The 26,559-nt window shown below is 36.8% G+C and overlaps 1 protein-coding gene and 1 pseudogene across 6 annotated transcripts in view; one reads left to right on the top strand and one right to left on the bottom strand.

Moving 5' to 3' along the window:
- The window catches only part of EML6 (EMAP like 6), a 220,539-nt gene that overhangs the window by 94,304 nt on the left and 99,676 nt on the right, over positions 1-26,559 (bottom strand). For all 6 annotated transcript variants that reach the window (XM_016130157.2, XM_036225002.1, XM_016130160.2 and 3 more), the window contains 5 exons: positions 11,985-12,186; positions 9,372-9,509; positions 7,400-7,656; positions 5,370-5,582; positions 232-399 (listed from right to left, as the gene is read on the bottom strand). In XM_016130157.2, the coding sequence (XP_015985643.2) occupies positions 232-399; positions 5,370-5,582; positions 7,400-7,656; positions 9,372-9,509; positions 11,985-12,186 (978 nt within the window). The remainder of the gene's footprint in view (positions 1-231; positions 400-5,369; positions 5,583-7,399; positions 7,657-9,371; positions 9,510-11,984; positions 12,187-26,559) is intronic.
- Positions 14,553-14,671, top strand: LOC118605824 (annotated as a pseudogene).

Raw genomic sequence — 26,559 nt, 5'->3', positions numbered from 1 at the left:
ACCTTAGACTTTCGACTTGCATTTGATATCAGAAAAATCCTTAAAAAAAAAAAAAACTATTTAACTGACCCACATTCATCTCAAAAGTTTTTTCTGTTCTTGTTAAAATTTACTATAAGAATAATTTTTTTCAAAGTTGTTTTAACTCTTTACCTCCAGAAGAGATGTTAGAACATTCTTGGAAACTTTATTAAAAAATAAACAAGTTGAAAAAATTATTACTGGTTTTACCCTGAGGTGCGGTTTCCAGCAGGCCGTTGCTGACACCTTCTGGAATAAATCTCCACTGGAAAACTGAGTGGTCAGCCCCTCCTGTGCTTAATACCCACTGAAAGTCATGAGACCAGCGGACGTTTGTGACATGTGCAGAATGGCCCACATACTTTCTAAATTTGGCTCCTGAAGATATTTTTGAGAAGATTGATTATATATGAAAAAAATAGAATTAGTTAGAAAATTACATTCCTATTCATATAGAGGAGAAAAATCTTTAAATATATTACAAAATAATTTTCAATATTACATGTCATAACAAATAAGCAAATGCTCCAAAAGATATCTCAATTTATCCAGCATGGACTAAGCTAAAAATGGGTCTTAAAATTTAAACCCTGTGGCCAAAGACACATCCTGACCTAACGCCTACTGCTTCATTGATTCTGAAAAGAAATGCTAAAGAAAGAATATCTCACACACTCTTGTTTAAATACAAGATGAAAAAAAGTCCTTGGCAATTGGGAAACAGAAAACTGTGGGGAAGAAAAGTCAAATTATCGTTTGGGGTCATGTAGATGTAGAGTTGAAAGAATAAATTTTTTTTCTCTTACATGATTAGTCAGTAAACACCAATGCCAGGTAGTGAATGCAACAGAAAAACTATTGGAACTTATACTTGTGGCTTAATCACTGCAAGAAAGTCTTCAGTGTATGGTCGGTACACAACAGCATAAAGGCACTCATGGAAATAAGCAGGGTCCACCTTATCACGTAGGGAACTACTACTCTAACGACTGTGGGAGATTTCCGAGGGGTCAACAAGCACCTCATATCTCTTTCAAAAACACTTTTACCTTTTACAGTCCCTCCAAATGAAATCTGAGTGAATAGGCCATCTGTTCAACTCTCACATGTTTAAAATTTAAATGCTCACTAGAGAGGTAATGATTTAAATGTATATGAAAGTGAAAATGACTGGTACGTGTTCCTTTCCTGGGAGCATGTTCTGATCAGGTGAGGTCCGATTATATCAGGGCCTCCAGAAAAGATTAGGGGAATACTGTCACAGAGGGGAAAGAGAGAGATCTTGGGTCTCAAAAGCAACCCTACTTATTTCAGAGTTGCCTAAATCAGTTTTGGTAATTTTATAAAGTCAAACAGATTCCAACTCAGTTCAGTTGGAAATGCTGGCTATGTTAATTCAATAATTGGAAAGAAAAGCATATTCTTTCCATATCTGTCTAGATCTTGTTGGGCTATTCTTTACACCCTCCCTCAGAGATCATTTTCTCTTTGTTGTGCTTTAAAAGTATGCCCATAATTCTAAAAAAGACAGACTCATAGAAATACACAGATTTGTAGTTACTAGGGGTTTGGGGTGGGAAAGATGGGGATGTGTTGGTCAAAGGGTACTTGCAAATACAAGATGAATAAATTTGGGGAATGTAAGGTACAGCATGATGACTACAGTTAACAATACTATATTGTACCCTTGAGAGCTGCTGAGAATAGGTCTTAAATGTTCTTACCATACAAAGAAAAGGTAACTAAGTGAGGTTATAGATGTGTTAACTAACCTTAAAATAGAAATCATTTCACAATATATTCATAGATGAAATCATTGTACACCTTAAACGTACACGATGTTATTTGCCAAGTAATCTCAAAAAAGCTAGAAAAGCGTATGTCCACAAATTCTCTAATTCAAAATGAATAGAAAATGGCAAAAGTGAAGTTGTGTGACATCGAGGGGGTGAGGTTGTGAAGCTGCTATAGATTCCTCCTTGCTCTCTTTCTTAGATCTCTAGATACCACATGGTGAGGACACTCTAGCTGCATGTGGAGAGGCTTGAATGGCAAGAAACTGAGACCTGCCATCATGAGCCACATGAGTGAGCCATTTTGGAAGTGGATCCCCTGGCCTCAGTCTAGCCTTCAGATATGACTGCAACTTCATAAGAGGCCTTGAGTTAGAATCATCCCGCTAAGATGCTCCTGAATCCCTGACCTCCAGAAACTGAGAAAATAAATGTTAATTTAAGCTGCTAAATTTGGTGGAGAGCAGAATTTGTTATGAAACAATAGATAATGCACATGCACTTAACAGGCTGGAACCAGAACCCGCAAAGTGTCATTGATATTCAGGCCTTTTCTCCCTGGTCTTTTTCCGCGTCTCTCTCTCATTCCCTCCCTGCACCACCTCTAGGCACACTGCCCTCTTTGCTATTCCCAGGCATCCAAGACACTCTTCTGTCGCGAGGCCTTTGCACTTGCTGTTCCCTGTCAGGAATGCTTTTTCCTTGAATACTTAAATGACTGGTTCCCACAACTCCTTCAGATTTCTAGTCAGATGAAACCATATTGGTGACCTCTGTTTGACCACCCTATTTATACAGTGGCCCCACCTGAGAACTACATGACCCACCTGAGAACTCTACTCCCATTGCCTACTTTATTTTTCTTCATAGCACTTCTCACCATTAGACATGTTTATATTTTGTCTATTGACTATGTCTCCTCAGGAGATTAAGAGCTCCATGAGGGCAGGGATTTGTGCTGATTTTATTCACTGAAGTATCTGCAGTCCCTAGAACAGCACTTAGTATTTATGGAATAAATGAAGACCACATTCATTTCTTGTAAGGCTTCCCTTAGAACACTGAGTTTACAAGGCATTTCTTTTTCCTCTGAACCACAGGGAAGTCTCAGGTCTCAGCTTTATCTCCCCTCTACTGATCTTTCTCCCATGGCTTTAAATACAGTACATATGCTCATGACTATCAAATGTTCCTCTCCAGCCTGTACTCTCCCTGAGGTGATGACTGCCCTGTCTGCTTGGACATCTAATAGCTGCCTCAACTTATCATGGATAAAACAGACACGTTCCCCTGCCTCTTCCTCTACCTTTTTACCCTTACACACACACGCACAGATGAAACCTTTTCCTTTCTCATTTTCCAATCTCTACGAACGGAGTCACCACCTATCCCGTCACTCAACCTTAGGAGTCATTCTCGATTTCTCTGTTTTCCTCTATCCCCATATCCAATCTATCGGCGAGACCTTCGGCTCTACCTTGACACAGTTTCCTAATCCCAATCACTTCTCTTCACATCTGTTCCTAAGACCTTTGTCCAAGTCACATCATCTCTCACCTAGATTCCTGCAGTATTCTAGGTGAAGCCTCCCCTAACCTAACTCATTTCCCGTAATATCAAAGTGGTCTTTTAAAAATTCAAATTGGTCATGCCATTCCTCTATTTTAAATCCTCAATAGTTTTCCACTGCACTTAGACTAAGACCTAAATTTCTAACAGTGGCTACAAAGCCTGTCACAACGACCTGTCCAGCTTCACACTACACAGCTCTCCCCTCAATCAGCATGCTGTAGCCACACTGACCTGTCTGTTTCTGCACCGCACAACAGAAAACTGTCATGTTTGCTCAGTCTCTACACTTTCTCATAGTCATCAGCCTCTGCTCATATTTGGCTGCTTACAGGTTCAAAAGTTGAGGGGAATAGTTGTCACTAATCTGGGTTATTGTTATTATTCCCATCGACAACAGTCTTTTATTTAAAAAAAAAAAAAAAAAAAAAAAGGCTACAAATGCCTGAATGTCTCTAAGGTAAATTTTAAGACTTATAAACCATGAGTGATAAAAAGCAGAAAAGGCCAATTTGCTATGAGGACATGGAAACATTTGTAGATTACTGAGGTAGATTTTATTATTCTCACCATATTGTCACTCTAGCTGTTCACCTCTCCTCATTCATTCAGACATCCCCTGTGTGCCTCGTCCTCTGGGTTGTTTTACATATAAAGGTGTATCAATTTCACAGACAACACAACTCACAACCTACTTCCACCTCTTCCAACCCTCCCATTCTAATAAACTATCCCAAGACCTACATTTCCATTGCTATTTTTCAGACCCGAGTTCATCCTTCAAGGCTTGGTGATACATAGGAGATACCAACTCTCATTAAGTTAACTTTATTCCCAAATCCTGACACTTGTGGCCAATAGCATTGCTTCTGAATTTGCTGATTTTTCTTCTGAATCCCCAGATTCTTTCTGGTTGTCTAATTTACCTTCTGTAAGTACATTATTCGGTCTAACAAGATATGCCCTATTACTCAAAAGACCCATTAGGGAGAAGGAAAAGAGTTTGAATTTGGCACATTGAGGTAATTTTGTGCCTCGAATATTTTAACTAATAGTCATTTTGTTGAGTGTAAGTGATGGTGGTTTTGCAATGCATTTTACGTTCAATTTTATACTGTAATTGTCATTGCTTCAAAACTTCCAGTTAACTCAAAATGACTTCCTGATTACATTTTTCAATCCCTTTCCTTGCTTAATCTAAAAATCGTTCAAGTAAAAGCATTTTCAGGCAGCGGCACGTCCCTACTGATTACTTTGCTAAGATCAGATTTTCAGGGCGCAGGGTCTCAGAAAAGCCTGTGTATGAGCTTTGCCTAAACTTGCAAAGGAAAAAGAGGATAAGGTTAAATCGGTCACAATCTACAAAGTCTGAAAAAGCCACAAAAATTGATGTAATGAGATTTTAACAGAATAAAAGAAACAAAATAACAAAACGTGAGAGCAGAGAGAATTGTTCGGAATCAAATTTCTCTCAACAATTTTACCAGTTATGTAAATCTTGTTTGCAAAATCAGTGCTATTATGAGGGATCCATCAATTATGTTATCTGAAAGAACAATCACTTTCAGATTTTATTTTAAATATGTCTAAAGGATTTGCTTTGCTTTTTCATGTATAAGTACAATTAGCTATAAAACATAAAAAATTTTAATTATAATATTTTAATATATAATTAAATTAGGAGTATTTATGTGAATATATATAAAACATGACTAGTTTAAAACGTGAAACATGAGGCTTATGAATCACGAAATGGTGACTAAAAACTATTAACAAATTCTGACTTAAATTTGCAAAACTCTGTATTTTAGAATGTCAAAAGTAAATAAACAACATCAAGGACACATTCTAAAGTGCTCAGGAATAATATATATATACAAAGACAGAATGAACAGTCTGCAGGAACAGATACCAAGAAAATAGCCTTAGTTATACTACATATACAGTCTAGACTAAATCTAAATGAAACACCTCTTTTGGCCTTACCTTTCTTAAGACAAGGAAATTTAAACAATTTAACCAGTCCAAAATCATCTCCAGACACCAGCACTGAGCTGTTGTAATTTGCATCCACTGAGTTGATGTCAGTGACATCGGTATATTTTGGCCAAATTCCACTCACTTCAGGGCCTTTCACACACGTCCAGGAGGCCCAGGGAATCCCTTTGATTTCTTCTTTACTTGTTAAAGGCTTTCCAGCTGAAAATAATAAATAAAAATGTGTTATATTTAAATAAAAAGCATCCTATTTCCTTTTAAACTTCTGTAAAACAAAGAAACTAGATTCTCTAGATTCTCATCTCTTTACTCAACTGGTGATTTTTTTTTTTTTTGGAGGGGGGAGCAAGACTTAAAGGAAGCACATGCTCAAAATTCACACATAAGGAGAAGAGAAAGAAAATGATCATTGTACTAAATGTAATATCTCAAACTACCAATAGTTGACTTTAATTATTTAAATCCTGGGTTTACCCTTTGTATTACTGATAAAATGACTTATTAAATTGTACATTATTATATTTAGTCTTCAATACCTTGCCAGGTTTTTAAGTTTATTCTTAACTTCTACTTTTCATAATTTAAAGGACCATAGAAGTGACTTTTTAAAATTCAAACTTGATAAATTGCAGAAAAATTAATGGATTTTATTAAATTTAAAAGTGATAGACAATAAAAAAATCCACCAAATTTTGGTTAAATGTAATTGGTTGGGGAAAAGTCTGGGCAATTATACTAGTTATGTTCTTAAATGTATGGCATGATATCCAGTTTCCACCAATAGCTGGTGAGGGACGTCCCCAGGGAGCACACAAATGAAGAAGAATCACATGAATAAAGAAATGCTCGAGAAAATGTTTAACCACAAACAACTTAAAAATTCAAAATCAAGATGATTAAGTATATTACCTCCTAGTTCCCCTCTCAAAATAAACATATATTTTCAAAAAAAGAATCTGTAAGAATAGATGCTCTCGTACATTACTGGTGTATTGTCGAAGTGGCACCCAGAAATCCTGGCCTCTAGCACGGTATTACATAAAAATTTACTATAAAGAGCATAGAATCGGAGAGTTTATAGTTGAAACATAGTCTTTGATCCAGTGTTCCTGCTTTGGAGAATATAGTTCAAGGAAGGAACTCAGAAGAGAAAATCCTACCTGTTCAAAGATATTTGGAGCTGCAGTGTCTGTACCAGCAAATAAAGTAGCAACAGGCCCAAACATTTGATAACAGGAGAATGAGAAAGGAAATTGTGATATAATCACTAAGCAAAATGCTATTTTGTTGTTGCAAAGGGAAAATGTGTGTTCCGTATTTTTTTCCATATGGAAAATACATATACAATATCAAGCAAAGAAAGTAGAAAATAAGAAATATGCACCTAGTAATAGCTGACGAATCTGATAGGGTAGAGACTCAAATTATGCTACTCATTTTATGGTAAAGATTAACTTTTCGATAAAAACTTTCAGATAAAATATTATTTGAAGTCAAGGGTCATATTAAGATTTTCTTACACAGAAAGTTATTTTATTTCTGACATTTTAGTATTACAAACTAAATGTTACCAAATGACTTTATTTAAGTCAGATGAATCTCTTTATAAAAGTTACAGTGGGGATGGTTTACAAATAAACACTATGTTTTTTAAAATCTCAATTAGCATATTTTACCAAGTAATCAAATAAGGACTTCCATGTAAGAACACAGATTTGAGACTAAGCTATCACAGTAAGTAAAAACTGTGATCCTCATATCTTTAGTATATTTAACTAGTGAAAGTATTTATGTCCAGTCAATGCCTTGTCTTTTCCTTGTATTCAGTCTCCTTGTTGTGCAGTAATTTTTTATTTTAATGTGTTTCAATGTCTTAATCTTTTCTTTGACAGTTTGTGATTTGAGGGTCTTGTTTCAGAAGACATTCTTTGCCCTGAGGTCCTAACAACACTCTCATATTTTCTTCATGTGGTTCAAAGGTTTGCTTTTCATAAATACTCAATGCCCGCATGACTTACACGGCATTTTGTAGAACAGTCGTTCTCCTGCGCCATCATTAGTTTGCAAGTATTTACTATCCAAAGACCAGTCAATGTGTGTAATGAAACTAAGGGACTTGTTGCATTCTCCAATTTTCTTATACCTCTGGGCAACGGCATAGACGTCTACTGGGCCATCATTGGATCCCACTGCGAGATAAGAACCATCTGGAGAAAATTTCATTTCGTGAATGACTTCTTTTCGATCTTTGATATGAACCACTTCTGTCATATCTCTATAAGAATAAAAAGCAAAGTGATAAGCAGCTAATCTAGAAATAAGGCCCCCAAGTCGTGTTTTAAAGTTTACATGTCAGAGAAAAAACTGTTTGAAAGGGAAAGAAAACCTACAGGAATTAAAGAACTCACTTTTGAGGAAAGATATAAAATATTATTTAAAGTTTATGGCCAATTTAACAATTTTAATAATAAACATTTTACATAATATTTTGAGCTTCCAAAGTAAAAACCAAAAAATTTTAATAAAATGCATATTTCCTCTGATGTTAGATTATATACTATTTTTCCTTAAAATTTCTTATTAAAAAAATTGGGGTTTGTAAAATTGTTTTAATATATGTCATGGAAAACAGCAAATATATCAAGGTTAGCATAAAATTAAACCATCTTTTTTATATTTTAAAAATAAGAGTCCAGTGACTTTTAAGCTTAACGTTATTTGCTGTCAAAATAGCAAGTCTGAAAAGCAAAAGAGGAAATGTTATATAATTATTTAACTTTCAGGATGAAAGATCAAAAATACATACATTGAATCACAGGAATATTCTGTATCCTTTATGATCAGATTCTGGTAAGAATTTCTATCTTCAATTGAAAGCTCACTGAGTGTTTTTCTACAACGCTGAGACAGGATTATGACTGGCAGGTCCTATGAGCCCGTAATGATGCCTTCATTAACTCCAAAATAAATTGAATGTATAAATAATAGCAAATATTTGCTTCCACATAATAATTCTACACACCTGCTATCATTTGTTAATGGCACTACAGTTTATTATGTCATTAAATAGGTGTGAGGGTATTTTTTTTTTTTTTTTTGGCTTGGGAAATCCATCAAAAAAAAATCTGGTCATTAGCCATCTTTCATATATCACTAAGCAGAGAAAGAAAATGTTGCCCACCAATTTGGTAATGTTACATGTGGCTGGTAATAAAAATTTAGTTTAATAAACTGTGCCAAGAGCATTTTTAAAAGCTATATAGAATTGTCTTTTTGCAAAATTTGCCATATCTAATTTATGGCTGCATTTCCTCTCTGTAATCAGAAAATGTGTGAGCCAAAAGGATAATCAATTCATTCAAAGGAATTACAAAGGTGGATCATAATTTTTATCCTGTGAAAACAATATAAGATGTTAATAAATATGAAATATTTTATATTATTGTCAATTGTGGATAGAAGAAATCTTTGATTCAAGCTCACCTCTAAAAATATGGTGGTACTAGAGGATGCTTTATTCTTTCTTCCTTCTTTCTTGGCTTACTACAAACACATAATCCCTTATCTGAAACCCTTGGACCGGATGAGTTTGGGAATATGTTACTCATTAGATTTTTTAAAGATTCAGAAACAATATATTAATTATGTAACATTACCAATAGGGGCTAGGGCAGCACCTTGTATTAATACATTAAAATTTTTGCAGCAAATCACATTATACATGATTATTCCTACTAGGAGATTAATTGACTATAAACAGTTTCAAATCACTTCACTGGCACAGGCTGTGCTGCCAAATAAGTTACCAAAGAATTCTGGATTTTCGGTGTTAAGATTTTGGAAATCCAGGTAGGGGATTGTGAATCAAGTAGGGTTCCTACTTGAAAAGTGCATCTTCCCTGAGGTCCTGGAATACATCATCATTCCTAAGGTCCAGGAAAATCTTAACGAAAGAACACATTTAATATCATTTTCAATATCAGTACGAGCCTGACTCGGAGAACAATGAAAGAGCCGTCCTTCATTCCCAGAGCCAACTGGGATCCATCGGGGCTGAAGGCAACACTGCGAACTGCTTCCTCCATGTTGCAGCGGGCGATCAGAGCATGGTCCGCCAGACTCCACAGCCTAAGTACAAGAACAGAGTAAAAAACAACACGAAATCGACTCATCATGATCTGCCCAAGGCAGGAAGTTCTTTCTGCTCACCACACTGCGATAGTAACAAGAAAGGATATAGTAACCTCCCACAGTGTTCTTCCTCACAGCATGTCTGGGAATCTGGGACAGTGTTTTAGTTTAACTTTGGGTCATTTTCACTGTTTGAAATACCCAGCAAGAAGTATAAAATGAGATAACATTTCCCAAAATTTTGAGATTCATAGAATAAGGAAATTTTGAACACTACCTTCACACAAAATCCTACTTTTCTCTTTAAAAATTAAAAATTGTTCTTTACTTATACCAAAAGTTGTTAATAACACTTATAATAAGCACTACTAAATACTATTATGGTTAGTTGTTATTGTTTGTTTGTCTTTTTTTTTAATATATGAGTACCCTTGTAGTAACTGTCATTTAAGTACATATAGACTGAACTAACAGGTTCCATTTGTTGGCCTCCCACATTTGAGATAGAGAAGAGCGAATGATACTTCTGCCCAAGACAGCTCCCAAGCCAGCTGTGTACAGTCGTACGCTGCCTTTCCTCACAAGCTCCCTGGGTGCCCCGATGTCCATAGGTCCACTCATGGTTGGGGCAGATGTTCACAGTGCCCCTGATGGATGAGCACAGCTACTGCTGGGGGGATGGCACAGCTATCACGGGCCAAGTGCAACTAATGCCCAGTTTTCCACATCTCCAGGAATATCTACTCCAGGTACCTCAAACTGAGTGAACACGAACTAACTATCCGAAGTTACAAAGATTTTATACGTGAGTTGCAACTGTGCATGGGACCTCTATCTGTTAGTACTTTGTAGACAGTCTTAACACACAAACCACAATATCTGCTAGGGAGGTCGGGAATCTAGAGCTCTGCAATAGAGGCAAGAATGGGTCATATGCGGTGCAGTTTTTCTAATGCATTCTGCTATCCAGAGAGATGGGGGCACACTCCTTACAATACAGAGTTGCACAGTAAATAGTTTACTGACACTAGGCAGCTGCGCTGCTCGGCTTATGGTATTCTTTCAATACCTTGTCCATTATTCATAATCTCATGCTGTTTCTAGCCATGCACTATTTTCAGCAATGTAAGCTTTGCTTTACAGGCATGAAGAAATCATCACACCTCAATAAATTAAACTATCCTCATAAGATCATTCAGCAAATCTTTCTCAATAAATTATGACTTATACCCTTCCTAAATTTTCATACTCAGTGTAAAATTACATTTAGCCAAATTAATGATTAAGGAGAAAACAAATTCTGGCAGTCAGGGCTCCTTGGGGATGTGTGCGATCCTCAGACCCAACACAGGTTGTCAAAATACAAAATCAAAGGCTTTCTCGAAATCATTTCTATCTGGATGGGTATGAATGGAGTTACTCAGGTGTTTGAATAACTTGGTGGCACTGTTTTGGCTATTTGGACAAAGCTAAGAGTAACGAAAGGAAAAGGAAAAGAAGAGGAAGTGAACGAAGACAAGGCAAACACACATTTACATCACATGAGAAAACTGGAGCTGCTTTCGATGAGGTTTTGGGGATTTATACTTTACCATTGAGCATACCAAGAACCCTGACATGTAGACAAGCAGGAAGGAGGAAGCTATAGCTTACAATGTTCTATTTTAACTATTAAAACCCAGAAGCAGCCATCAATTGATTGATCACTGTCTCTTTCACTGTAATTCACTCTCTCTCCATCCTGTTTGCTGCTGAGCACATTTAAAGCTCAGTAATACAAAAATATTGAAATCAATGTAATAGTCTTCATCTGACTCTTAAATTATATGTTCAGTCCCTCAGTAGTCACAAGGATATGGGAAGCATATTAGTATTGTTCACTTTATGCAATGTTGCGCTATCAAAAAGTAACAAAAAATGACCCATAGCAAGAACTCGAGGCCCTAATAAACCTGTGTACTCTCTCAGGAACCAGTACTTCCCTCTGATGTGAGGACAATGTTCAAAAGTTCATCTGAGCATTTATAAAGAAATATTTATCACATGCTCAAGAAAACTTTACAAATCAGAATTTAAGTTCTGCTGGGGAAAAGAATGAGTGTCTGCAACTAAATTGTGAAATCTCTGTGCAGCTTCCTGCAGAGGGCCGAAGGGTTGAGGGGAAAATGTGCTCTTATCATGGAGGAGTGCGTTTAGCTCTCAGAACTGGCACTGGAAGCCAGTGTTACCCATAGTAATGTATTTTCATTTCTAAGAACATTTTCATGACTCAAGATGGAGCCAAAGGAAGATAACAACAATGAAATGCCAAGAAGCCAACTGCTGTTGAGCTAAATGTCTTAAAATTCCATGAGAAAATTGTGCAGCTCTGCACTGTGGTTCTTCCTTCTCTTAAGCAACAGGCAAATTAGGGCAAAATAAACCTGTTATCCCAAAGAAGTAAGGTAATGACAGCCACTGCTGGGGCCTCACCTTACAGAGCGGTCATCGCTGCCTGTCACAGCTAGTGGCTTCTTGGGGTGCAGGGCCAGAGCCCAGAGCTCGCCTTCACAGTGGCCTTGCAGAATCAGCATCGGTTTGTCTCGTTCTCGAACAATCACTTCAAATATTTCACTGTCCTGGGTCCCCGCTAGAAGGCGGTCAGCTTTCCAGCACACACTCCGGATAGAGAGGCCTGATGAAGATAAGTAAAAGCATATCGTCACACCATTTACAAAAAAAAAAAAAAACACCTAAAGTAAATACCCTCACCAGGATGGCATCCAATGCGATGCATTTTAAAAACTCCTGGGAATGAAGGACCAAGTCCACATAATCCATTCTGTGTCATTTACCATTTTCTCATTTGTTGGTCATTTCCCCTCTACCCTTTGTAACCTATTTTGCAAAACAGTGATTGTTTTTTGTGTCTTAGGATAATGATCTGTTTTTACAGCCAGATAGCTTTTGAAAACTACATTTTAAAATGAATGTAAGAGGAGAAATTGCTCTTTAAGAAAACCTAACCCTCTTTGAAATTAATTCTTTCTGATTTGCTATGGAAAAGTTAATATTACTTCAATCTTTAGGATGCTAACATTGTATTAAAATTATATGTGGCTGATACTACAGAATGGTTAATTATCACATTAGGCAAGTTTAACATATATTTGATCAGAATCGAGACTCATTCTGCTGGATAAACAGATGTGCCGTGTCCCAGAAATATGTAAATGAAGCTCTAATGTAAATTTCAAAATGTCATCGAACATCAAACAATTTATGGAATCTACTCTGAAAGCACAGTACTCCTTTGAAATCTAAACTTCCACCTTCACAGTATTTTATCCTTTCTAGGTAGGTCTTCACTTGTCTGCCTGAGTTTTGATTGCTTGGATTTCTTGTGCCTATTTTTCGTTCATTATTGGGTTCATTACTTTTTACTTAAATAGTGAATTTTCTCACATCTGAATTAAGGATACAGCAGCAATCTCACTTTCATAACCACTTAAAACGAGGTAAGAATGTGATAAGCTTTGAGATCTGAGTTGCTTCTCCAGTGAGCTTTGTGTCTTTGGCATAGAAAGTACCAGAAGTCAGAACACCTGGACTTTAATCCTGCTCTATACCTGATTGGCCACACACAAGAAGGGTCTTTTTCTCACTGGGGACCAGTTTTTCTTTCCATAAAATGTAGAGTATAATTGTGGAGACCATGTAATTTATCATCCAAAATGGAATCCACTAAAAGTAAAAGATTCTAAAAATAATTATAAATTAAAAAAATATTAACCAAGAAAATAGTTTTACAGTGTTGAAAGACCCATTAAATATTTCAATCAAAAATGTTTTCAAATAGAAAATTCTAATAACACTATTAGAAAATAAAAAGTCTAAAGGATGAATTGGCAAAGCAAAGAGGCTTTCTAGGGCCTCGAATCTAATCTGTAGGACACTACGATGGTAGATATGTGCTATTCGACATGTGTCAAAATCCATAAAATATACACCACCAAGAATGAATCTTAATGTGAACTACAGGCGTAAGGTGACAATGATATGTCCACGTAGCTTCATCCATACAAAAAAAATTTTTAATGTAGGTTCACCCATTGTAACAAACGTACCACTCTGTTGGGGGGAGCTGATAGTCAGGGAGGCTCTGCATGTATGGGGTGAGGGAGTAGATGAGAAATAGCTGCAAATCCCACTCAGTTTTACTGTGAACCTAACTGCTCTAAAAAATGTAAGCCTATTAAACAAAATCCAGGACAAATGCTAAGCCAGATGGGATGCTGAGACAACAGAAGGGTTAACTGAGGGTATTTGGATGCTCTAACTGCAGCCCTCATCTTAACTGTGGTCTTGAAAGGATCAAATGAGATATTGTATTTACTTATGAAAAAGTATTTTTTTTAAGGCACAAGACTATTTTTACATGAGGTAACACTTTACTCCTTACTCTGAATTCACTGTTGTCTTGAAATGGAAAGAGCCAGCACTCAGGCAGATTTATCATTCCTGCTATGAGTGGTAAGTGGAGATACCTTGGCAACAGCTAGTTCAGGGTCAATCACTCAAAATCCGCCTATGTAAACATGGGGTTTCAAGGTTGGAAAGGACAGATGTGTAGTGAAAGCAGTCAGGATGATATGGTGGCCTGAAAGAGAGGCAGCTCAGCTACGGAGGAAGTTCCACCTTGTAGCGACCATTCCGTCGCCACCGTCCCTTTTTGTCCTTATTTCTTTCCTCTCTTTTTCAGAGGTTTAGTTACCATTCACTAATTAACATATTTCTGTTTCCTCCAGGAGGGGTAGTGAACTTGTTGTCTCCCCAGTAGGCTGTGCATTATCTAACACTTTGCTCTTTGAAACAAGAAGAAGGATATTAATTATATTTCAACATCAGAGAAAAAAAATCAATGATTTGTGTTTCATATTTAGTATCCATTTTCTCTAATGTCTGTGAGACAAGTTTTCTCAGTTTTATACACAGCTGGACTCTCAGTACCGAGCACAGTGGTTGGCGTGTAACAGAGGCTCAATAAGAATTGTTGAAATAGTCTACGGCCATGCCACCCTGGACAAGCCCAATCCCACCTGATCTTGGAAGCTAAGCAGGGTTGGGCCTGGTTAGTTTTTGGATGGAAGACCATCTAGGAAGACCAGGTGCTGTAGGCATAAAAAATAAAAAATAAGAGATTGTAAGCTGACCAGGTCCTTGCAATCTGTGAGGTCAACCAAGGATTGCCTCACCTAAAAAAAAAAAAAAAAAAAGAATCGTTCAAATAATAAAACATCAAAAAACAAACATTTCCTGAGTCCTTGGAGAAACAAGAAATAAAGGACACAATCCCTATCCTCAATGAGAACATTTTTAAAAGGAAGGCTATATTCATTCATTTATTTAAAAAATTTTGATTGAGCAGATACTACATGCCCAAAACTGGAGCTTGAACAGTGAACAAGCTGGGCTTGTGCTCTAATGAAATTTATATTCTAAGGAGAAGTCAGACATTTATAAGCAGATATCTACACACCAAAAGCAACTAAAATTAAATGAGATTCCAGTTTAAGATGGCAACATAGGAGGATCCCAAACTCACCTTCTCCAATAGACACACCTAAGCTACATATGGAAGAATTTCCTCTGAAAGAAACCTCAAAACTAGCTGAACAATTCCTATACATTGGGTTAACAACAAAAAAAATCCACATCGAAATGGGCAGGAGAAGCTGAGACACAATCTTGCTATAAACCCCATCCCTGGCACATTGATCAACAATCAAAAGGAAACTCACAACTCTGAGCAACTTCCTAAGTAAAAGGTTTGACACCCACATCTGGCACCCCAATTTTTAACACCTGTACCTGAGAAATGAGCCCACCAAAGCATCTAGCTTTGAAAGCCAACGGGGCTTGTATCCATGGGACCTACAAGGCTATAACAAACTGAGAAATAGCTCTAAAAATTTACGCACCTTAACAGAGGAGCACCTAAATATATAAAGCAAATATTAACAGACCTAAAAGGAGAAATAGACATCATACAACATAGTAGGGGACTTTAATCCTCCACTCCTGTCAATGGATAGATTTTCTAGGCAGAAAATCAATAAGGAAACATTGGCCTTAAAGGAAATATTACACCAGATGGACTACTCAGACATATACAGTATATTCTATTCAAAAACAACAGAGTACACATTATTCTCAAACACACATGAAACATTCTCCAGGATAGATTATATGGTAGGTCACAAAATGAGTCTTAATAAATTTAAAAAGATCAAAATATCAAGCATCTTTTCTGAACACAATGGTATAAAACTGGAAATCAATTATAATAAGAAAACTGGAAAATTCACATAAATGTGGAAATTAAACAACATGGTACTAAATAACCAATAGGTCAAAAAAAATCAAAAGAGAAACAAAAAATACCTTAGGAAAAATGAAAATAGAAACACAAGATAACAAATTATGGGATAGCAAACAAAGTTCTAACAGGGAAGTTCATAGTGATAAAAGCCTACATTAACAAACAAGAAAGAATAACCTAAATTTATACTTCAAAGGACTAGAAAAAGAAGAAACTAAACCCAAAGTTAGCAGAGGGAAATAAACAACAAAGATCAGAGCAGAAATAAATGAAATAGAGAATAAAGGAATGCAGAAAAGGTCAATGAAACAAAGAGCTGGTGTTTTGAAAAGATAAGCAAAATAGACTAGACAAAACTTTTGCCAGATTCACCAAGAAGAGAGGACTCAAATAAATAACATCAGAAATGAAAAAGATGTTACAACTGATACCCCAGAAATACAAAAGCTCATAAGAGACTGCTGTGAACAATTATATGCCCAAATTGGCCAACCTAGAAGAAATGGATAAATTCCTAGAAACATACAACCTTCCACAACTGAATCATGATAAAATAGGAAGAAAAGATCAATAACAAGAAATTGAATTAGAAATCAAAAAACTCTCAACAAAGGAAAGCCCAGTACCAGATGGCTTTACAGGTCAATTCTACCAAACATTTAAAGAAGAATTAAAATCAATCTTTCTGAACCTCTTCCAAAAAATACCAGAGGAATGTACACTTCTGAAGTCAATTTAGGAGGCCAGCATTACCCTGATAACAAAACAAGACAAAGACACTGCAAGGAAAGAAAATTACAGGCCAATATCTCTGATGAGCATAGAAGTGAAAATCCTCAATTACATATCAGCAAACAAAATCCGACAATACGTTAGAAGAATTTTACACCATAATCAAGTGATATTAATTCCAGGGATGCAAGGATGATTAAACATTTGCAAACTGATGTCTTACACCACATTAACCAAATGAAGGGTTAAAATCACATCATAATATCAATAGATACAGAAAAAGAATTTGACAAAATTCAACATCTATTTAGGATAAAAAAAAACTGTCAACAAGTGGGTATAAAGTGAATGTACCTCAACATAATAAAGCCTATATATGACAAATGCACAGCTAACACACACTTACTTGTTGGTGGGAAGCCAAAAGCTCCTCCTCTAAGATAAGGAACAAGACAAGAATATCTACTCTCACCATTTTTATTCGACGTAGTATTGAAAGCTCTAGCCATAGCAATTAGACAAGAAAAAAGAAATGAAAGGCATGAGAATCGAAATGAAAGAAGTAAAACCATCTCTATTTGTAAATGACATGAGATTGTGTGTAGAAAACCCTAAGGACTCCACCAAAAAACTATTAGAACTAATCAACAAATTTAGTAAAGTTTCAGGATACAAAATTAATATTCAGAATTTGTTTGCATTTTATAAACCAATGATGAAATATAGAAAGAGAAATTAAGAAAACAATCCCATTTATCATTGTATCGAAAGAATAAAATATTGAGGAAAAAAGTTGAACCAAGAAGGTGAAAGACTAATACACTGAAAATTATGAGACACCAATGAAAGAAACTAAAGACACAGATAAATGGAAAGATACCTCATGCCCACAGATTGGAAGAATTAACATTGTTAAAATGACCATACTACCCAAAGCAATCTATAGATTCAAGGCAATTCCTAGCAAAATTCCAATGGCATTTGTTGCAGAAGTAGAACAATTCTAAAATTTGTATGAAACCACAGAAGAGTTTGAATAGCCAAAGTAATCTTGAGGGGAAAAAAAAAAAAAAAAAAAAAGCTGGAGGCATCATGGTCCCTGGACTAAAGAGTGCAGAAATAAACCCATGCATATACAGTCAATTAATTTATGACAAAGGAGTCAATGGGCAAAAGAGAGTCTTTCCAATAAATGGTATTGGTAAAACTGAACAGCCACATGCAAAAGAGTGAAACTAGACCACTATCTTATACCATACATAAAAAATAACTCGAAAGCATTAAAGACTTGCGCATAAAGCCTGAAACCATTAAACTTCCAGAGGAACACATAGATGGTATGCCCCTTGACATCAGTCTTCGTGATGACTTTTAGGATTTGACACCAAAAGCAAAGGCAACAAAAGTAAAAGTGAACAATGGGACTACATCAAACTAAAAAGCCCCTTCACAGCAAATGAAGCCATCAACAAAATGAAATGGTAACCTACTGAATGGGAGAAAATATTTGCAAATCATATATAAGAGATTAATATCCAAAATATATGAAAAACTCACATAACCTAACAGCAAAGAAACAACCTGATTAAAATATGAGCAGAGGATCTGAAAAGACTTTTTTCCAAAAACATGCTGATGACCAAAGGGTACATGAAAAGGTGCTTGACGTCACTAATCATCAGGAAAATTGCAAACCAAAATCACAATGAGGTATCACCCTTATTACAATGGCTATAATAAAATAGATGTGAGATAACAAGTGTTGGTGAGAATGTGGAAAGAGAACCATTGTGGGCTGTTGGTGAGAATGTAAATTACTACAGCCAGTATGGAAAACATTATGGAGGCTCCTCAATAATTAAAAATAGAACCCCATATGATCCAGCAATTCCACATCTGGATATTTACCCAAAGAAAACAAAAATACCAGCTCAAAAATATATCTGTGCCCCATGTTCATTACAGCATTATTCACAATAGCCGAGACATGGAAGTAACCTAAGTGTCCATTGATGGATAAAGAAAATGTGGTGTGTGCACACACATACACACACGTGCGATGTGACATTATTCAGCCATTAAAAAAGGAAATCTTGCCATTTGGGACAACATGGGTAGATCTTGAGGGTATTATGCTAAGTGAAGTAAGTCAGACAAATATCATAATCTCACATATATATATGGAATCTAAAAAAAAATTTTAAACTCTGAACTCATAGATCCAGAGAATAGTTTGGAGGTTACCAGAGGCAGTGAGGAGTGGGAGTGAGGAGGCAAAATGGGTGAACGTGGTCAAAGGTACAAACTTCCACTTATAAAATAAGTCCTGGGGATGCAGTGAACAGTGTGGCAACCCTAGTTAATAGTATCAGGCTGTATATTTGAAAGTTGCTAAAAGAGATCTTACAAGTTCTCATCAGAAGAAAAAAATTGTACCTATGCATGGTGATGGATGTTAATTTGACTTATCGTGGTGACCATTTCACAATATATATCTTTATCAAGTCATTATATTCTGTACCTGATGCTGTTATATGTCAATTATACCTCAATAAAAATAATATATACACATATATAGAGATACATATACATATATATCTCAGCAATGTGTTATACATTTTAACTGTTACATACATATTCAAACCACAATCTCTTTATAACTCCATTGATTGCCTTAAAGACGGACCCTTTCCAGGCAGGCCTGGCATTCACAGCAGCACTGAGAGCGTGAGCGTGCCAATTCTCCACACGGCCTTCCACAGCATGTTCAGTCACATAAGACCAAATGTCTTGAAAGCCAAAATTTCTCCAAAGATCTTGCATTGTATCTGTTCCGATGCAAACACTTATTTTCCCCACCACCCTATTTTTTACCTTCTCGTTTGGGGGAAGAAATTCAGAAAAGCACAAGAATATGATGAGCCAGTCAAGTTACACAGCACCCAGCTGTGTTTTCAGACTGTGTCCAGGGAGTTCCTGGATTCCTCAGGGAAGTCTCTGGGGCCTGACAAGGAGAGAGCCAGGAAATGAGAAATCGAGAGGCAGAGTTTGAGGATCCTGCCCCTGCTTTTCCCTCAGCACCTCATACTCTGCATTTTACAGATGATTTCATTTGAAAAAAAGTTCCACTGAACCAACCAACATAAGGCAGAAGCTTTACACATGACAAAGGCAATGAGGTTAAACTGATATGTATTATTTCTGGCTAAATATGGGGAGAGAGAGGAGACCTAATGAAGAGTTATGTTTTCAATGTTTACAACATACACGTAGCGAGCTGTGAACATTTTCTGTGAGTTGGTCTCAGTGACCAACTCAGACTCCTCACAAACACTCTGTTCTTCAAACAGATAAATTGCGTTTTGTCACATCAGACAAGTCAACCTCAGGGTCTATCTATGAAGATAGATAGGACACTGGGCCATTTTTACTTCCAAAATCACCACTGAAAATAGGAGTTACTTCCTGAAGACACCTCAGTGGGTAGACAACTGTATTCAAGTTTCCTAATCATGTCTTGTTTTCATTATTTCTGAAGTAATTGCTGTTCTATATGCAAGAACAGTAAAAAGAACTGCACAGTCCCTTCTGGGTACATTCTGGAGAGACCCTGGTGAGTGGCAGGTCCCTGTCAAGGCTCTGACAGTATTTTCTTTCTCCTGTCTATTTAGGCTTGGTTTTGACTTCCTTGACACAAATGCAGAGAATAGTAATGTAATCATGGTTTCCTAGCCAGGCTGACTGAGATGGCCATTGCATAGGGAAGTAAGTAAGCTGACTTTGTCTTTGTTTCTTTATCTTCTTTGCTTCTTGATGTTCCAGGGACTTTTGTCAGTATGATTGAACATATTTTGCTGAATTTCTGAAGTGTCCACATTTTAGACACAGAGGTCTTCCTTCTCTGCCACTCTGTGAGAAATGTGGGGCTCTGGTCTGAGCTTGGTTCAGACTGCCAGCAGGTGGCAGTAGAGAGCAACCACCCACTTAAATGTAAAAATCCTCTAAGACCAAATTCTCACCTGCCCTTTGCCCAGTTTTTACATTCAGATCCAAGAGTGGGAAATAACATCCTTCTAATCCTCTCTGCGATAGTCCTGAAGTCTGGGCATGGGAAGCTCTAGTCCATGAATATCATGAATATTAATACAGGCCCAAAGGACATTGCTTATTTCTTACTAGGATATTGAATAGTTAAGTACACGGACTGGATTTATATCCCAGCCCCATCCCCTCCCAGCTTTGCGATGTGGAAAGCTATTTAACCTTCCAAATATTCAGTTTTCTCATATATAAAGTGGAGAGAATATTAGCACTTGCACATCACAGCGCTGTTATAAAGATTCAATGTAATAGGATACTCAAAAACTTGGCCCAGTTTTGGCCACTTAAAAAATTAACCAATAACTGTAAGTTGTTATTTTAACCAAAAGGTTTTTCTGGTTTGTTAGAAGTCTTTTTATTAAGTTCACATCTCAATGGAAAAAAACTTGCTGTACATGTGGTCAGATTCCAGCCTCAGGATGAGTCAGCACAAGGAGCCATGAAGAAACTGCTGCATATGCCCACCTTGTGTTACAACTTGTTATCATTTTGATGTGCTGGCACTGCAGACTCTCTGAAAGAAAGGCTATGGTCCAAGAAAAATAACAAACTATTTGGGGAATAAAATGGCCTTTCCCTCCAGTTATTTGGCCTTTCAGCACTTGACTGTCCTGATGCATAACCTGTATTGTGGACAAGAAGCCACTGTCAGGCCAGAACATGGAGAGACCGAATGGTGTCCTACAGGCAAAGGTGTCAGGGTGCATTTTATCTTGCTATTTATTTAACCTGTATGCAGGACATGTCTTATTAAAAATTGGGCTAGGCTCAGAGGAAGGAGGAGTAAAAACTGATAGAAGAAGTATCAGTAACTTAAGATATGCATATGATACCACCTTACTGAAAGTAGCGATGATTTGAAATGACTTTTGATGAAGGTGAGAGAAGGAAGTGCCAAAGCTCAACTGCTTTTGAACATCAAGAAGACAGAAACCATGACTACGGAATACATGCACAACTTTAACATAGACCGTGAAGACAATGAAATTGTTAAAGATTTTGCTGACTTTGGTTTAGTCATCAATTCAAATGGAGACTACAGCCAAGAAATCGAGAGAAGGCAGAGGCTCAGAAGGGCAGCAATGGAAGAATTAGTAAAGATCACCAAGAACAAACATGCGTCATTAGAGACCAAGGCTAAAATCACTCATACCCTCGTGTTCCCGAGTAGTATGTACGGATGCAAAAGTGTTGGTCAGTGAATATGACTGATAGGGAAAAAATAATTTATTTGAAATACTGTGTTGAAGGATAGCTCTACAAAAAAAGACAAACAAGTAGGTCCTGGAGTGAATTAAGCCTGAATCATTGCTGGAGGCAAAAATGACAGCACCAAAGCTGTCCTACTTTGGGCACATGATGAGGCGGCAGGGTTTGGTGGAAAAGACAATGAAAGACAGCAAGAAAAGAGTAAGATCAAATATGAGATGGATTGACTCCATAACAAAGCCATAGGCATGAGTCTGCCTGAGATGAGTAGGGCTGTTGAGGACAGCACATCATGGACACCACTCATTAATAGGGTTGCCAGGAATTGGAACTGATTCAACAGCACACGCCAAACATAAATAATAAAATTACAACATAATGTTTAAATTATTTGCCCAAAGTGAGCAAGTGATAGAGATAAAATGAGAATTGAGCCAGTACAAGTCTAGAACAAACCCTCTTCCCAATGGTTTTTTCTTTTCTCTGTGGATATGCACCCAGGACATGGTACCGAAGGTTAAACAAGACAAGGTGATGGCCTTTCTCCCGTTAACCTAACCTTATAAAGAAGCAATGCTGAGGAGCACTTTGGTAAAGATGTACAAGGTAAGAAAAGAATGAGAGGAAGAGAGATTTCACTCAAAGAAGGAAGGTTGGGAGAGGGTGTGAAAAAAAAGGAGGACCTTCTGAATCCTCTCCCCTTAACTCCCCTCATTATTTTGGGGGGTGGAAGCCAAGGCCACCTACAGACTCTGAAGGTGGGCCAAGGGCTCCTGACCTTACCTATGATTCTGGTGCCCTAAGAGTAATGCTAAAGGCAAAGTTTGGGAACCTGAAGGAGACAAGAAAGAGGCAAGACATGTATCTCCTAGGAATTCCTGAGCACAGATGCCTGGGAGATAGGACTGGCCTAAACCAAGCACAAGGTCCTTCTGAGCGCAAGGTCCTTCTGAACACAAGGCCCTGTGCAGCTACACAGATCTCATGTCCAGAAATCAGCCCTGCTTGGAACACCCCATCCTCCTACCCTTACCCCCCACCTCAGGGATGTTTAGGATTAAACAGGAACCTGCATTAATCTATGTGAAAGATGGCGGTAGTGACCAGCAGGTGGGCAACAGAGATGGTGAGAAGTCTAAGGAGCATCTTGTATCTTTTTGTATCTTGAAGACTTCAGCTTCCCAACTCTTGCTCAACACTGAGGAAATGCTGTTTGACCTACTGCAAGATAGCTCCAGATTTGGAATGTATAGTTATTATACATAGCAACAATTTAACAAATGTGTGTTGGAAATTAAAACAAACATGCAAAAATGAAATTAAAATAAAATGCCTGAAGCATGCTTTTCAGAAAAGCCTATTCCATTCCTGGACACATATCTGACACTTAATAGATGTTTAAAAAATATATATTGAATGAATAAATAAACGAATAATACATCTTTTATTATGTGAATAATTACTCTATTCCTTTAGACATAATCATTTACAGCCATTAACTCAAAAGTATTTTATCACCACAGATACAATTCATTTTGGTTGTCTTGCTTTAAGAATTATTTTTGGCTTCTCTTGCTACCACTATTTAAGCTTCACTATTTTACCCAGATCATAAATTTGTTTTTAAAAATGATCAGACTCAAAATGCACTGTTATTAAGTTTGGTGTGAAAATTGAGTCAGAGTCCTAATACTACAATTAGCTTGATGCCAATGACCCCCAAGCCTCATTCTACTCCTTATCCATAAGGCAAGGGAGTTCCACACACTGACATTCAAGGTGTGTCCCAGCTTAAGAATTCCAAAATTTGATATTCACTAAAAAATGTATTGGAGGCCCACCAGCTTATATTTCTGAAATTCTCTGCAATCAGCTGCATTTTGGAATTCAGAAAACTCTGGATTTGGGACTTGTGTAATCCATACAATGGAGTCTGGAGCAGAGCCTTGAAGTTAAATAGTTCTGCAGTGAAGTGTATGAATTTTTGTTACCTATGTCAATGATACACAGCCTCATGTAAGTTCATGTCAGGTTTTGCAGCAAATTATAAAAATATTTTTGAAAAAAGAATGAAGTTAGACCCTTACCTTACACCATACACAAAAATTAACTAAAAATGGATCAGGGATCTAAATGTAAGAGCTAAAACTATAAAACACATAAGAAAATATAGGGGGAAAACTTCATGATATTGTGTTTGACAGAGATTTCTTGGATATGAAAAGCAGAGGTAACAAGAAACAGATATACTGGACTACATCAAAATTAAAAACTTTCGTGCATCATAGGACACATCAGTGGAGGGGACAACCTAAGAAATGGGAGAAAATATTTTCAAATCATATATCTGGTAAGGATTTAATGCCCAGATATATAAAGAACTGTTGTTACAAATCAACAGCAAAAAGGACGATCTGATTTAAAAATGGCCAAAGGACTTGAACAGAAATTACTCCCAAGACGATTCACAAATGGTCAACGAGCCTATGAAAAATGCTCAGCATTACTAAGCATCAAGGAAATGCAAATCACAACCACAATGAGAAACCACTTCACACCCACCACAATGGTTATTATAAAAAATATAGAAAGTAAGTGTTGGCTAAGATGTATAGAAATGAGAACCCTTGTGCACTCTTGGTAGGAATGTAAGATGGTGCAGCTGCTATGGAAAATAGCACGGCAGTGTCTCGAAAAGATTAGAAATACCATATGGTCCAATAATTCCATTACTGAAAATATATCTAAAGGAATTGACAGCGGGGTCTCAAAGAGATATTTGTATACCCATATTCATTGCAGCATTATTCACAATAGTCAAAAGTGGAAGCAACCTCAGTAATCCTCAACAGATGAATAGATAAACAGAATTAGTATATTCAACCTTCAGAACAAAGGAAATTCTGACACATGCTATGACATGGATGAAACCTGAAGATATTATGCTAAGAGAAATGAGCCAGTCACAAAAGCAAATATTGTAAATTCAGAGACACAGAAAGTAGAATGGTGGTTTCCAGGGGTCAGGAGAAGTGGGGAATGGGGAGTTATTATTTACCGGGAATGAAGTTTCAGTTGGGGAAGATAAAAACATGTTCTGAAAATGGAGTGTTGATGGTTGCACAATAATGTGAATATATTTAATACCACCAATCTGTCCACTTAAAATGGTTAATTCTATTATGTATATTTTACCAAAATTTTAAATAGTTGCTCTTGTTTAAAAAAGTTATTTTTTTAAAAAAAGTATTTTGGTATTCTGAGTATTTTGGCTTTCAGAATTGTAGAGAAAGGATCCTGGACAAATTAAATTGTTGGTTTCTATTATCGAGTGTTGTTAGTAAAAACTTGTTCGCAGACTTACCAGTCAGCAAAAATCTAGTAACTACCAAAAGATGTACAAGTCATTGATGTAAAGAAAACACTACTATTTACTTGATTGAGGGATAGTCCTCCTGGCTTAGGGAGGCCATTTCCTTTGACCAAGACTCGGGAAGAAAGCTCTAAAAATCAGCTGATACTTGGTGATGTGAGCATGACCCGTCTCCAAATTGGTTCACCTTAAACCTAAAGCAAAGTGAATTGTTTTCACTGGAAGTCAAATGTCTTAATTAGCTCGTTTAACTACAAAGATGTAAGAGAACTGACCGACACTTTCTCTAATAAAGCTATAATACTGTTTTTTTCCTGAGCTTAGTGTTCATCATGGGTTATCTAAAAACTTCTCTCTCTCTTAATGTGTAGCAATTAGTAGTTATTAGAAGATGCGAATAGTTATTAAGAGATGTAATCTTCATCAGAGTTGTATAAAACAATGTGGACACTGCCAGAATTACTTTGTAGATCTTCTGAAAGTCTACAGGAGAGGCAGCAGAAGTCATTACAGGTAGCATACTGAGTATAGGCATACCTCAGAAATACTGCAGATTCAGTTCCAGACCACCACATTAAAGCAAGAATGGCAATAAAGCGAGTCGGAACCTTTTTGCTGGTGGAAGATTTTGCCTTTGATTTGTAAGAAAAACACAACATCTGTGAAGGTGCATAAAGCAAGGTGCAATAAAACGAGGTCTATCTCTGAGTGTGATCTTCACAAATAGATTTGGATTCCCAAATGCTAATAAGTGGCAGTTTCTGAATTTTAATTAATACATTTAAATCTAAGGAACACAGAACATCAGTGCTATGTCATGGGAATTGGGACGTGGCCATGATTAATTTTCTTGATAAATTTGTTTAGAAAACTGTTTGGCTGTTTGAGTAATACGAGAAATCACTACATTTCCATGGAAATGAATTTAACAGACATTGTTACACAAACAGTGAAAACTGGAAGGCAGTTAATTTATGTTAAGAAAATTTTATAACAAAAGAACTCTTCATACATGAAGCATTATGTCCAAATCCAGAACAAGGCAGTTCTAACATCACTTTGCTTGAACTTGCTCCTTATAAATATACCGGTTTTCAGACAAAGAGCATGAAGATGCAGAAGAAAGCCAAGGCTCCTTTTGGGGGCAGGATTAAGTAAACCCAAACTTCTGTCCACTCTGCCTTCTTCTGTTTCATCCTTTTCTCACTCCCTTTCCTTCACTCTTCTTTACCCCATACTCTCTGCAAACGCTCAGAGGATCAAGGGTAATG

This window comes from Rousettus aegyptiacus, unplaced genomic scaffold (assembly GCF_014176215.1).
Source record: "Rousettus aegyptiacus isolate mRouAeg1 unplaced genomic scaffold, mRouAeg1.p scaffold_m13_p_7, whole genome shotgun sequence".
Taxonomy (NCBI): Eukaryota; Metazoa; Chordata; class Mammalia; order Chiroptera; family Pteropodidae; genus Rousettus; species Rousettus aegyptiacus.
The sequence above is the reverse complement of the archived record's forward strand: the minus strand, read 5'-3'. Positions and strand labels throughout refer to the sequence as shown.